Source organism: Danio rerio, chromosome 7, assembly GCF_052040795.2.
Source record: "Danio rerio strain M-AB ecotype USA chromosome 7, GRCz13ab, whole genome shotgun sequence".
Classification (NCBI taxonomy): domain Eukaryota; kingdom Metazoa; phylum Chordata; class Actinopteri; order Cypriniformes; family Danionidae; genus Danio; species Danio rerio.
Genome location: NC_141027.1, coordinates 12328741 through 12342802, shown reverse-complemented (window position 1 = coordinate 12342802; position 14062 = coordinate 12328741). Strand labels below are relative to the sequence as shown.

The 14062-nt window shown below is 35.9% G+C and overlaps 1 protein-coding gene and 1 long non-coding RNA gene across 7 annotated transcripts in view; one reads left to right on the top strand and one right to left on the bottom strand.

Moving 5' to 3' along the window:
* The window catches only part of efl1 (elongation factor like GTPase 1), a 227931-nt gene that overhangs the window by 14208 nt on the left and 199661 nt on the right, over positions 1-14062 (top strand). For all 6 annotated transcript variants that reach the window (XR_015495088.1, XR_015495089.1, XM_087260207.1 and 3 more), the window contains exons 9-11: positions 5469-5548; positions 6844-6980; positions 13452-13574. Coding sequence is in view for 4 of the 6 variants with exons in the window: in XM_087260207.1 (XP_087116333.1) it covers positions 5469-5548; positions 6844-6980; positions 13452-13574 (340 nt within the window). In the remaining 2 variants the exon portion in view is untranslated. The remainder of the gene's footprint in view (positions 1-5468; positions 5549-6843; positions 6981-13451; positions 13575-14062) is intronic.
* Positions 1082-6067, bottom strand: LOC147835920 (uncharacterized). Its single transcript, XR_015495333.1, has 5 exons — positions 5000-6067; positions 4280-4909; positions 3839-4099; positions 3599-3754; positions 1082-3301 (listed from the first exon to the last, which is right to left on the bottom strand). It is a non-coding gene; the product is annotated as an uncharacterized LOC147835920 (long non-coding RNA).

Sequence of the window (14062 nt, the reverse complement as noted above, 5' to 3'; positions counted from 1 at the left end):
AAAACAAAAATCTATATTTATGAACCATACTATTTGTTTTGCCTATATTCACAAATGTATCCATGCACATAAGATTAAATCCATGTATAAAGTACAATAATTTAATACATTTGTTCTACAGATAATAATCACTAAAATAAATCATTGTGCTTATTTATTGTAATGATTGATATATTATAATATAAAATATATCTATTTTAAATGATCTATAATCACATTTGTACTGTAGAAATAGTTGTGTATTGCTTTTCCAGCAGAGCAACTAAACTAAGCATTAACGAAAACTTATCTTAGACTTGGCATCACTTTACATTTATTTATTTATGTATTTATGAATTTATTTATTTATTGTTTGTATTATATTTGTATTATTTTGAACAGTTTTTGCCCCAAAGACAGCCAATAAAGCTGGCATAACATTAAATGAAAATGCACGATATTCAAAACACATTTATTTATTGATTTATTGATTTTTTTTATTAATTCATTTAATTAAAATATCTGATATACTGAAGTCAATTTTATAAATTCCTGAAAAGCAAGACATTGGTAACCCTGCTAAAAAAAAGTTTTGTCTTGTTTCTAGTCCACATATCTACAACTTAAATCAAGAATCAGTTATATATGTATATATATATATTTTTTTTTTACTTTTTGTTTAAGATTTTTCTATATATATATATATATATATATATATATATATATATATATATATATATATATATATATATATATATATATAGACACACACACACACACACACATATATATACTGTTGAAGTTTATATATATATATATATATATATATATATATATATATATATATATATATATATATATATATATATATATATATATATATATATAATTATTATTATTATTATTATTATTATTATTTTTTTTTAGAACAACACCTTCCCAACAATTTGATAAAGGACAGATGAGGGAACACATAAAAAGTAATGATATTATTAAAAATAAAAGTTTTAAATTAAATGAAGATAAAAAAAATGTAAAAAATAATATGAATATTATAAACAAATAAAAAAAATTAAGTACTGCCATCATAATTACTTTTCAGGGGATACATTTTTACATCAAGTTACAATGTCTTACATTGTAGTTACCTCAAATTACGTTGGTGATAGGTTAAGTAACCTCCAAATATACATACCTAAATATGTTGTAATACATTTCCACCGCTTCAGAAAAATATCCGTCTTCATTTGTAGACCTGCAGTCATTCATTCCATTACATAGACCTGTTTAAGTCTGAATCCACTGAGCCACCATTGGAGAACCATCTTCCATCCAATGTACTGTCATCATTTTTTTGCAACCAGTAATATTATCCTTAGGACAAATCTTGTTTTTTTCAAGAATGATTTTCTAAACAACAAAATAAAATTGTCTTGTTTTCAAAAATATTAAGTCATAATTAAGTGAGTTTTCCTTAAAACAACCTGTCAATGCGGTAAAGAAAATAATGTTTGTATTTGTTTTGAATTAAGATTATTTTACTCACCCCATTGGCAGATAAACTCAATTATGACTGATTAATTCTGAAAAAAAACAAACCAAAAAAAATTATTTGTCTAGAAAATGCTTCTTTCAAGAATGGTTAGATATGTGGACTAGAAACAAGACCAAAACTTTTTTTGCAGTGCAATCAGAAGACTTTTGTTGGAGATGTTTACAGTAATGCAGGACAAAGATCTGAACACAATGAATCCTGAATAAACAGCCCACAGATGGTTTGTAAAATGCTCAGACAAAACAATATGTTGCTCTCGGACTGATCAATCTGCCATTCTTCCGCTCCAGCAGACAGATCTCATTCAGAGAGCTGATGTGTCCTCCAGACGGCAACATTGATCTGTGGACTGACAGAGTCGAGCCTAACTAAAGCCTTTAAACTTGTTTGAGCTCAGACGGAGCGGAGAGTTTGACCCCGTTCAGTCACATCACAGTCAGTCACGTTATGAGCACAAGTCTTCAAAAAGCCAAATAACGAGTCTGTACTGTATCTGGGTTAATTCAAATATGTTTCCATTTTAAAATGCACAAACTTTGACTATGTTTGCAGCTGGCATCCACATTATGGGAGAGTTTTTCACCCTCAAAAATGGAGACTTTTGGAAACTCTGCAGACACCATTGTAGTTTATAAACTCCAAGATAGAAGTAGTAGACGGACCAAAGATTTAGACTTTTGAAAATGAAAATGTTTTTTTTTAAATGCATTTAAAAGCACTTGCTGACAAACTAAACTTGTTAATTGTTGATCTCAACAAATTAATGGTAGACATGTTTTATAGTGTACAGGGTTGGGTTGACAGACGATGTCATCTTCCCTTGCCGATAGACATCACAATGCTGAGCCGGCATCATGATCCTCTGCCCTGCCCCCGTCGCAGCAGCAACCCGTTTGCAAAAATTACACACTAATATGTCTTAGTTTTAAAATGCTATTTTAGAATGAATATAATCCACATCCACACTGGCATTTCACCCTAGCATTTCTGACAAGTTCCCCTTCCACACTATACTGCTGAAAATGTAGATCACGTGACCACACACACAAACACACAGGCATGCGCTGCAGGCAGCATATGCACGCGTCTGAGCTCCAAGCAGTCAGCAGGTGCTTTGAGCACAAAACCCCAGAGAGCAGTGCATGTCTGATAGTTTATCAAGGATGTACCGCTGGATTGCGTCTCACTACAGTTGTTAAACTTGATATTTAATTAATCTTGTCTCTATCTAACGAGGGCGAAGCAGTGGCGCAGTAGGTAGTGCTGTCGCCTCACAGCAAGAAGGTCACTGGTTTGAGTCTCGGCTCGGTACAGGTGAATTGGGTAGGCTAAATTAGTGTATTAGTGTGTGTGTGTGGATGTTTCCCAGAGATGGGTTGCGGCTGGAAGGGCATCCGCTGCGTAAAAACTTGCTGGATAAGTTGGCGGTTTAATCCGCTGTGGCGACCCCGGATTAATAAAGTGACTAAGCCGACAAGAAAATGAATGAATGAATGAATGAATGAATAAAATTGCCTGGAGTGCCAATCTTCTGTTTAAAAATAGCCCACATCACCATCTGCTTGTAAAAGTTAGCCTAGAACACAATCTGCTGTAAAAACTAGCCTAGAACGCTGTCTGCTGTTAAAAATTTTGCTGAAACACAGTATTCTGTTAAAAACTAGCTTATAGCTCCATCTGCTGTTAAAAACTAGCTTAGAGCACCATCTGCTTTTAAACATTTGCCTGGAGTACCACCTGCTGTTAAAAACTAGCCTAGAGTGCTGTCTGGTGTTAAAGACAGGCCTAGAGCATCATCTGATGTTACAAACTAGCCTAGTGTACCGCCTGCTGTTAAAAACTAGCCTAGAGCGCCATCTACTGTTAAAAACTAACCTAGAGTGCTGTCTTCTGTTTAAAACTAGGCTAGAGCGCCATCTGCTGTTAAAGACTAGCCTAGAGTATCATCTGATGTTACAAACCAGCCTAGAGTACCGCCTGCTGTTAAAAACTAGCCTAGAGTGCTGTCTGGTGTTAAAGACAGGCCTAGAGCATCATCTGATGTTACAAACTAGCCTAGAGTACCGCCTGCTGTTAAAAACTAGCCTAGAGTGCTGTCTGGTTTTAAAGACAGGCCTAGAGCATCATCTGATGTTACAAACTAGCCTAGAGTACCGCCTGCTGTTAAAAACTAGCCTAGAGCGCCATCTGCTGTTAAAAACTAACCTAGAGTGCTGTCTTCTGTTTAAAACTAGGCTAGAGCGCCATCTGCTGTTAAAGACTAGCCTAGAGCATCATCTGATGTTACAAACCAGCCTAGAGTACCGCCCGCTGTTAAAAACTAGCCTAGAGTGCTGTCTGGTTTTAAAGACAGGCCTAGAGCATCATCTGATGTTACAAACTAGCCTAGAGTACCGCCTGCTGTTAAAAACTAGCCTAGAGCGCCATCTGCTGTTAAAAACTAACCTAGAGTGCTGTCTTCTGTTAAAAACTAGGCTAGAGCGCCATCTGCTGTTAAATACTAGCCTAGAGCATCATCTGATGTTACAAACCAGCCTAGAGTACCGCCTGCTGTTAAAAACTAGCCTAGAGTGCTGTCTGGTTTTAAAGACAGGCCTAGAGCATCATCTGATGTTACAAACTAGCCTAGTGTACCGCCTGCTGTTAAAAACTAGCCTAGAGCGCCATCTGCTGTTAAAGACAAGCCTAGAGCATCATCTGATGTTACAAACCAGCCTAGAGTACCGCCTGCTGTTAAAAACTAGCCTAGAGTGCTGTCTGGTGTTAAAGACAGGCCTAGAGCATCATCTGATGTTACAAACTAGCCTAGTGTACCGCCTGCTGTTAAAAACTAGCCTAGAGCGCCATCTGCTGTTAAAAACTAACCTAGAGTGCTGTCTTCTGTTAAAAACTAGGCTAGAGCGCCATCTGCTGTTAAAGACTAGCCTAGAGCATCATCTGATGTTACAAACCAGCCTAGAATACCGCCTGCTGTTAAAAACTAGCCTAGAGTGCTGTCTGGTGTTAAAGACAGGCCTAGAGCATCATCTGATGTTACAAACTAGCCTAGAGTACCGCCTGCTGTTAAAAACTAGCCTAGAGCGCCATCTGCTGTTAAAACCTAACCTAGAGTGCTGTCTTCTGTTTAAAACTAGGCTAGAGCGCCATCTGCTGTTAAAGACTAGCCTAGAGCATCATCTGATGTTACAAACCAGCCTAGAGTACCGCCTGCTGTTAAAAACTAGCCTAGAGTGCTGTCTGGTGTTAAAGACAGGCCTAGAGCATTATCTGATGTTACAAACTAGCCTAGAGTACCGCCTGCTGTTAAAAACTAGCCTAGAGCGCCATCTGCTGTTAAAAACTAACCTAGAGTGCTGTCTTCTGTTAAAAACTAGGCTAGAGCGCCATCTGCTGTTAAAGACTAGCCTAGAGCATCATCTGATGTTACAAACCAGCCTAGAATACCGCCTGCTGTTAAAAACTAGCCTAGAGTGCTGTCTGGTGTTAAAGACAGGCCTAGAGCATCATCTGCTGTTAAAAACTAGCCTAGAGTGCCATCTGTTGTAAAAAAAAATAAAAATAAACTAGAAAAAAGTCACCTACAGTATATCTTTGGTAGTTTTTGGGTGAACGATTTTAAACCGCTTGCTGACAAATTAAATGTGTTAATTAATTACTGGTCACAACAAATTCATGTTAGATGTATGTTTTTATAATCAATATTTTTTGTTTATTTGTTTGTTTAATAATTGTATTTAGGTTGCAATTTTGTATTATAATTTGTAGCTTCTAGCTTCTGGCATCCATTTCTGGTCAAATAGTGTGGTGGAGTCCTTGCTCATTTTAAACGCTGTGTAAAAAAACAACACACACGTGTGAAGCTTTAGTTAGTGTATGCTTTCTCTTTTCTTTATATTATAATATTTTCTTCCTGTTTCTGTCTTTGTGTTTGCAGTCCAAAGGAAAGAAGCCTCTGTTTGTGCAGTTTATTCTGGATAATATCTGGAGTATGTATGACGCTGTGGTCACTAGAAGGTACTTGAACTTCCTTTGTCTGTCGAAATTAGTCAATTGCGGTACATCAATGAACAATTTGTACCGACTGAAAGCTAATGTCCTCTGAGATGCATTGTAACTTTATAAAATAAGCAAAAAAAAAGCACAAAAGATGCTAAAAATGCTAAATAATTTTACATGTTATGCTGTACATTAATAAATGCATAAAAAATTGGTTACATTAAATTTAAAATCAAATTAACAAAAACAAAATAAAAAATATAATGATAGAAATAATTCAATTCGTCTTTATTTCTATAGCGCTTTTACAATGTAGATTGTGTCAGAGCAATTTACTATGATAGAAGATCATAGTAAATTGGAACTGTGTCAGTCCAGTTTTCATAGTTTAGTTCAGTTCGGTGTGGTTTAATTTTCACTGCTGAAAGTTCAAACATTGAAGAGCAAATCCACCGATGCGCAGCTCCACAAGACCCAAACCAAGCAAGCCAGTGGTGATAATGGCGAGGAACAAAACTTCTCCAATTGACTAAAGTGCAAAAAGAAAAACCTTGAGAGAAACCAGGCTCAGTCGGGCATGATCATTTCTTCTCTGGCCAAACTTCTTGTGCAGAGCTACAGTTTAGGTGCCAGGGGCTGGAGATCGCTGGACGTCCAATGTGGAGAAGCTGCACATGTAAGTAGGTCACCTGCTGGTATACAAGCTGGAGACTCGTCTGTCACTGTGGTCTTTAAGGAATCAGTCTCATGCTTTCCACTCCTCCACGACCACCACAGCATCTGCTTACGATACGGCCTGGTCTAGGATTATGGAGACCTTAGGATAATGACAAACAGACTGACATAGGCGTAGATGCCAATTTCCTAACTTAACGCAGCCTAACAATCCCTTAGAGGATTAGGATTTCAAAAGCCTTTGTGTTTTATGTGTATGCTAATGCAAAGAGATGGAGTGTGTCTGCTTCCCGAACCATGCTAGAAAGGCTGTTCCATAGTTTAGGTGCCAGATATGAGAAAGATCTACTGCCTACAGTGGATTTTGATATTCTGGGAATAATCAGTTGTCCTGAATTAATTGAGCATAATGGACGGGAGGGGTTGTAATACACTAGGAGCTCCCTCAAATACTGGGGAGCTAAGCCGTTGAGGACTTTGTAGGTAGTCAAAAAAGGTATCTCAAATTTGCTAGTGTACAATGTTAAGTAATTGATTCAGCACGAAATCAGAACTGACCTTTATAAATGCATTTTTTCTGGTCGTGCATACTACAGATAAAAAAAAGGCACTTTTTTGTGTCATTTTCTTCTGTCCAGGGACAAAGAGAAGGTGGAGAAGATGATGACGTCTCTGGGCTTGAAGGTCATGTCTAGAGATCTCAGACACTCGGATCCCAAAGTGCTCCTCAGTGCCATCTGTAGCCAGTGGCTGCCTTTGTCTCAAGCTGTGCTCTGTATCCTTCACTACAGAAAACATCATACTTGTTGAAAAAACACTGAAATCAGGGGTCAGGAAGATTATTTTCTGTTTTTGGGAAGAATTCTGTTATTCACCAAGGCTGTATTTAATGCGTCAAAAAATAGTAAAGAAATAATCTAAAATTTATTTCAGCAATACATTCAGGATTATTTAGTAATGAGAAAGCAGGCATTAAGCCTGGTTAATACTTCTGCGTCAAGTGACCGGCGTAACCCACGGCGCATGCAACGCGCGTAGCTGTGCATTTATACTTCTGCACGCTGTCTCTGTTGGTCTGCATTAACACTTCCGAAACGCTAGTTGGCAGTGAGGTGTTTATGTTCCTCTGTGTCGAGTTTCTTCTCTGCTGTTTTTTTTTTTTTTAACGCTACCTGAATGTACAAGTGGCTCAAACTCGCTCATTTCGAGGCAGGAATCGGCGGACATGCAACTACTTTAACTAGGAGGTAAACACAAAACAAAACTTTACAAGTGTGGAGTCCCGTGAAGGAGCTCCGGATGGAAACAATGTGTAGTTGTGTAGTGTAGTTACATTTTTTGAGAGGTGCACGTCAGCGACGCCGACGGCTACGGCATAGGGTTATGCGTCAACGTGTGGGCTGCGTCGTAGCATACACGTGCGCTTGACGCAGAAGTATAAATCAGCCTTTACTGTCAAAACATTCTTTGGGGGGTGTTAATATCACTCTGTTAGTCTTAATGTTAACTGTAATCTAATGTGCTGAGTACATAAATATATATACATATAATACATCAACATATGTTTAGCCTCCTAATCCTGTTTCTCACCCTGTCCAGACTAAAGTTTCCAGAAATGTCCAAAATTAATTACACAGTGGCAAGCGGCAACCTCCCGCTCTCCCATAGGAAGCCAATACGGAAGTAACGAAAACTGCAATTCATCCGAAATTCCGCTAGTCCTGGCCGCTCCTGGCTCCAAAATAGAGCGAATTTCAATTGAGCCCACTGTTAGAATGGCCAACTTTACAGCAGAAAAAAAAAAGTGTTTACAGCCTGGTGCAAAAAAAAGATTTTGGTTCATACAGCTAATATTACCCTTCATGACAACTGTGAGGGGGTGAATTTTTTTTATAACTCATCCGTTTCCTTTATATTAAGTTATATTAAGTTTGCATAATTAAGGGCGTGGCCACTTGAGTGACAGCTAGGTCTCGTTGGTCGCCGTCACGTCACCTCAGCTGAATCCTGCAGATTAGCCACTGAACTCGGCATATTTATCGTATTTCTGTGTTGTTTTATGTGGCTTTACACAGTCAACTGCCTTTTGGACTTGTTTCCTACAATTATTAGATGGCATTGCATGCTGAGTGCACTTAATTGTGCTCACAAACCGTTCACATGGCCTCCGTTTCCCATGTGAGTAAAGTTATATATTTATATACCATCTCTATACATGTATTTTGTTTTATTTAAGATCATTTATTGTTTATATTTATATTTAGAGCTGTAATGCACTCCAGAATCTGTCAGATTGATTAGCTGTAGGCTCTAGAACAGTCATCTGAAGTGTTGTCATACAGTGTTATGCTGGATTTCATCAATAGTCTTACATTTACTAACACAGACTATATCTGAAGTGTTTGGAAGCAATTCGCGTTTTCCTCCTGTAGAAAAACGTCATATGAACAATGTTTAGTGGCTCGATGTATTACAGCAGTGTTTTTAAAAGTCTAAACACTTTATTGATATAGTATACAACCAAGCACAAGTGGTCAGAATACAAACAAGTCACAGGTAATAAAGTATTAAGCGTTCTCCCAAAGTAAAGTGTGTCTGAACCAGGTCCAAGCTAAATGCCAGCAGGTGTCTGTAGCTCCGCTCACTCTCCGCCTCTTTGCACTTGTTTGGTATCCCGCCGTGGGTGTGATGACGCGCGAACAAAATGGCAACGGTTGGCCGCGCCTACTTGTGACTTCTTTTCCGCTCTTTAGAAACCTATGGGTTACGTCACGGATACTACGTCCATATATTTTACAGTCTATGCACAGTGGATCTTCATCAACAATCTGGGTTTGACTGACAACATCCACCTCCTTAACATCAACCCTTACTGCCGTGATCTATCACTTCAATATTATGTCAGGAATATATTTTAATGAGAAATCAGGCATTACTAACTCCTATAAAAAATTAAAGCCCCCCCTAAAATCAGTAATTTTATTAATTTATTTATTTTATTACTTTTGATGTTAAAATCAATATGTTAGTCCTTATTTGATCTATAATCGTGTTTCCTACAAAAAAAGACAGAATATTAGATTTTAGCTTTCAAAACATGGTTTCTCTCTTCCACCAATAAGGTTCACCATTTATTATGATGTCACCTCATACTTCAGATCTTGCTACCAATCAAATTCTACATCCCACATCAAATGAAGTGGCATTTGAAGATGTTTCGGCAGACCTTTAAAGAAACGGTGCAAGAGATCAGTAAATAAATATATACATATAATACATCAACATAGGCCACTGTTTCTCACCCTGTTCAGACTATAGTTTCCAGAAATGTCCAGCGTTAAGTACACAGTGACTTATCTTCATCAACACTCTGGGTTTGGCTGGCGTTGTCCACCTCCTCAACATCACCCCATCTCGTCATGATCTATCATTTTAATATTATGTCAGGAATATATTGTAATGAGAAATCAGGCATTACGATCTCCCCTATATATATATATATATATATATATATATATATATATATATATATATATATATATATATATATATATATATATATATATATATATATATATAAAAAGAAAGCCCCCTTGAAATCAGTAATTTATTTATTTATTTTGGTGTTAATATCAATCTGTTAGTCTTAATTTAATCTATAATCAGGTGTCCTACAAAAAAGACAAAAAGTTAGATATTAGCTTTCAAAACATGTAGTTTCTCACTTCCACCAATAAGATTCAACAATTTTTTGATGTCACCCCATGCTTCAGATCTTCTGACTAATCAAATTATACATCACACATCAAACAAAGACACATTTCAAGATGCTTCAGCAGACCTTTAAAGAGACGGTACAAGAGATATAATAAAACAAACAAGCATATGATACATAAACATAGGGTTAGCCTCTTGATCCTGTGTCTCCCCCCTGTCCAAAATGTCTTCATTTCAGACTATAGTTTCTAGAAACATCCAGCACTAATTACACAGTGACGTTATCTTCATCAGCACTCTACGTTTGACTGGCGTTGTCCACCTCCTCAACATCAGCCCTACCCGCCATGATCTCAGCAGCTGCACCGAGCGTTCACACTCCGCTTCTTCTGTGGCGATATGACTGGCACAAACACGCCTCGCCATTACTGCGCTGACAGGTGCTCGCAGCCGCACACCACTGCCATTAACGCTTTTGGTAAAATGCCTGTTGTTTCGCTAAACATGCAATCGAGTGATTCTCAAAATACTTCACAAATGTGCAATTTCGGACCGTTTGGCAGGTGTCTCAGGCCTTATGTGTTGCTGCTTCATTTGTGAATGGAAAGCAGTTGGAACTCTTTGTTTTTAGGTGAACAGTTTAAATTGTTGCAGACACAAACTTGTGCATTTATGGATGAAGCGATTTTAGATTTTGGTTGTAAGATTATAAGTAATAAGGAATAATCATGGTTTCACGGTTATCATTAATTTCAAAACTATTAATTTAGAAAATCACATGAAAACTCCTTATATTTTGTTGGAATATTTAACCAATTCCATGCATGTTCAATAAAAATTGTCAGGACAGGGTTTTCTTCAATGTAAAAAAAATATTATTAATATATTATATACAAATTAATAATTCGATCTCCAATGCAAGAACTACATTTAGTAGTTGTGCAACAATTCTACATTTCCTGACTCAAGAATTTATACACAACTGATATTAACAGGTGGAGTTTAGTGGAATGCGCCACTTGTGAATCATTCTGCAACGCTTCGGCGGCTGCACCCAGACATACTTCCTCTTTTTCTACAAATCTCTCTGCTCACAAGCTGACATTATTATCAGATAAGGCACACTGCTTCTCCATTGGAAATAACGAACTTGCATGTACAAAAGACACAATATGTGAACGACCCTTGGTTAATAGCCTCAGCCGTAGTTAATTCAGTATGCATGCGTGGGTATTAGACTCGGTGTACATGCTCGGAACTTTTAACTAGCGCACAGTTGGCATAATTTTTCGTTGTAGCAGTTTTGTTTCGTGTTGAGAAGCCTTTACGATTAATCAACCTTGACGAATTGAAGCGTGGTTAATAGTGAAATCGGTTAATTGTTTTGTAGTAGTATAAACTATATTTTGAAGTCGGAATGAAATCAATATTTACTCTTCTTATTTTTATATTGGTGTTGCTTTATATATTTCATATTGAGGATGAACCAAATTAATGAAAAAAATAGTAATAGTGGTAGTAAAAACATTTCTTAATTCTTAAAATACTGTTTTATTTATTTTTCTATATTGTTTAATATTTAGAATGGATCAAATAACGACAAAATTAATTTAATAATGAAAATAAAGTAAGAAACATCTTAAATGAAACCTATCACATATTTTGAGCCCATGCACATTGTTCCACGCTATAATCAATAATTGATTTAATGCATAAATATAGTAAAATGTATTTGTTATGAACAAATAACAACATTTAAAACAAAGGAAGCATTGAAATAAGTTCAGGGGCACTGTAAAAATGCTGGGTTGAACACAATTGATTTGTGTTAGGGCAACATTAAGGAATTTAGTTAACTTATTAGTTTTTACAAATTGAAGTGGATTGGATTTAAAACAGTTAAGTTGACTCCCCTAAAAACTCAAGAATTGTGTTGATTCAGCTCTTTTAATACAAGTAGTTTAAACAAACAGCATACATAATTGTTTGATTGAGGAATCAGGGCCAAAATAACACACTGAAAAAGTGAACTATTTTGAAGTTATGAAATAAACTATTTCTCCCCAAAATAGCGACGACTAAAAAAAAAAAAAAAAAATAGACAATTCTAATCTACACTCAAAAAATAGTTTTAATTGAACATTATTCCATTGTGGACAGTGATCTTGCGTGATCACACCACATTATCTTAACATCCCGTCAAATGCTGTGGAATGAACATTTTATATGTGGTCCAAACACAGTGAATTATGTTTGATCAAACAAAAGAAGAGTGAAATATGAAAACAATGATCGGTCCCTGTGGCTTGTACAGCACCTCTCATCAGTTGGAATGCAATAACTTTTGCATAGATTATGGTAGAGACATTTTTCTTTTTTTCCTATGATTACAGACAAGTGCAGGAACCACCAAAACTAATTACAGCACGCTAGACATTAAAAAAACATTAAAATGATTTCTGAAGGAGACATGGAATGTATGGTTGAAATTGCAGCTTTTGATGACAAGAATAAATTATGTTTTAAAAAAATAATGCTATAAAAAAAGTGTTTATTTTAAATAAGAAAAAAAAACTCAACAATATTATTAAATTATTCATATTTTTCAGACATTTTCAAGACACTTCTATACAGCTTAAAGTGACAGTTAAGGGCTAAACTGGGTTAATTGGGTTAACAAGGCAGGTTAGGGTAATAAGGCATGTTATTGTATAACGATGGTTTCTTCTATAGACTATCGAGAAAAAAAAATAGCTTAAAGAGGCTAATACTTTTGACCTGAAAATGGATAATAAAAAAATTAAAAACTGCTTTTATTTTAGCCAAAATAAAACAAATAAGACTTTCTCCAGAAGAAAAAATATTATCAGACATACTGTGAAAATTTCCTTGCTCTGTTAAACATCATTTTGGGAAATATTAAAAAAAAAAAAAAAAATGCAAAGGGGTTTATTAATTCTGACCAACTGTATATTGTTTAAATAGAAAACTTTCATACATAATTTTTCATATGGATTTTTTAATATTGCGATATTATTATGTATTTCAATATATGTATATACATGCTTCTATTTGTATCTTTATTCTACCAATAAGAGAATTAAAAACCTACATATTTTAATTGTCTGATAATAAACTATATTTATTATGTATATATACAGTATATAATATACAAATGTACATATATATATATATATATATATAAATACAGTATATATAATATTAATTATATTTTTCATATTTGAAACAGTTTTTTTTAAATTATTATTAAAATAACTTTAATAAATAAATAAAAAAACATCCTTTAAAACAAATTAAATATTAAACAAAAATACTGTTAAAAAGCATGCCTCTGATAAATAAGATGAAAAAATCTAACTCGTGCAATTTTCTATGGACACGCTGAGACTGTCAAGCAACGCTTTCTTTTCGTCAGCTCTTTTAACTGACCATTTATTAATAAAACATTTGGGTTTTTATTTAGTGCAGTGGCAGGCGAGTGTGTGTTTTCTTTGACTGTGTTACTCAGCGATGGTGTGTGAAAAGCTGCCCAGCCCAGCTGAGATCTCGGCTGAGCGAGTGGAAAAGCTGATGAGCGTGGGAGCGCGCAGGTTCGACTCTCTGCCCGACAAGACGCAGGAGCTAAAAAAAGGTGAGTGTGTGTTCACGGCTACAGCAGAGGATGTGATTCACACAGCGTTTCCTCCAGACTCCATCTGTGAATACAGCGCTTTGAAAACTACCATGCGCATGTGCTCTTTTATATCGTTTCTAGCACTTTCTGCCCACTGGAAGCACCCTGGGTCTGCAGCACCTGCTTTATGAACTGTGTTTGGATCGAATTGGGACTTATTTTAAGCTGTACGATGGTGGCATTTTGTTATGTATCCACTTTTTGAGGCTTTCTAAAAAAGTCTCAATTTAATCTTGCACAAATCAAGGTGTTAAGACCTATTAGACTGATCAAAAGTGATTATTCTCTAAAATAATTTATTAATAATTAAAAGTGACTGTTGTTTTCAAATATGCAAACATCCCAAATCTACACAACCTGACAAAAGTCTTGTCAACGATTCCAGTTGTAAGAGCAACAAATAATAACTTGACTTCTAGTTGATCACTTGGAAGTGGCAGTAGGTC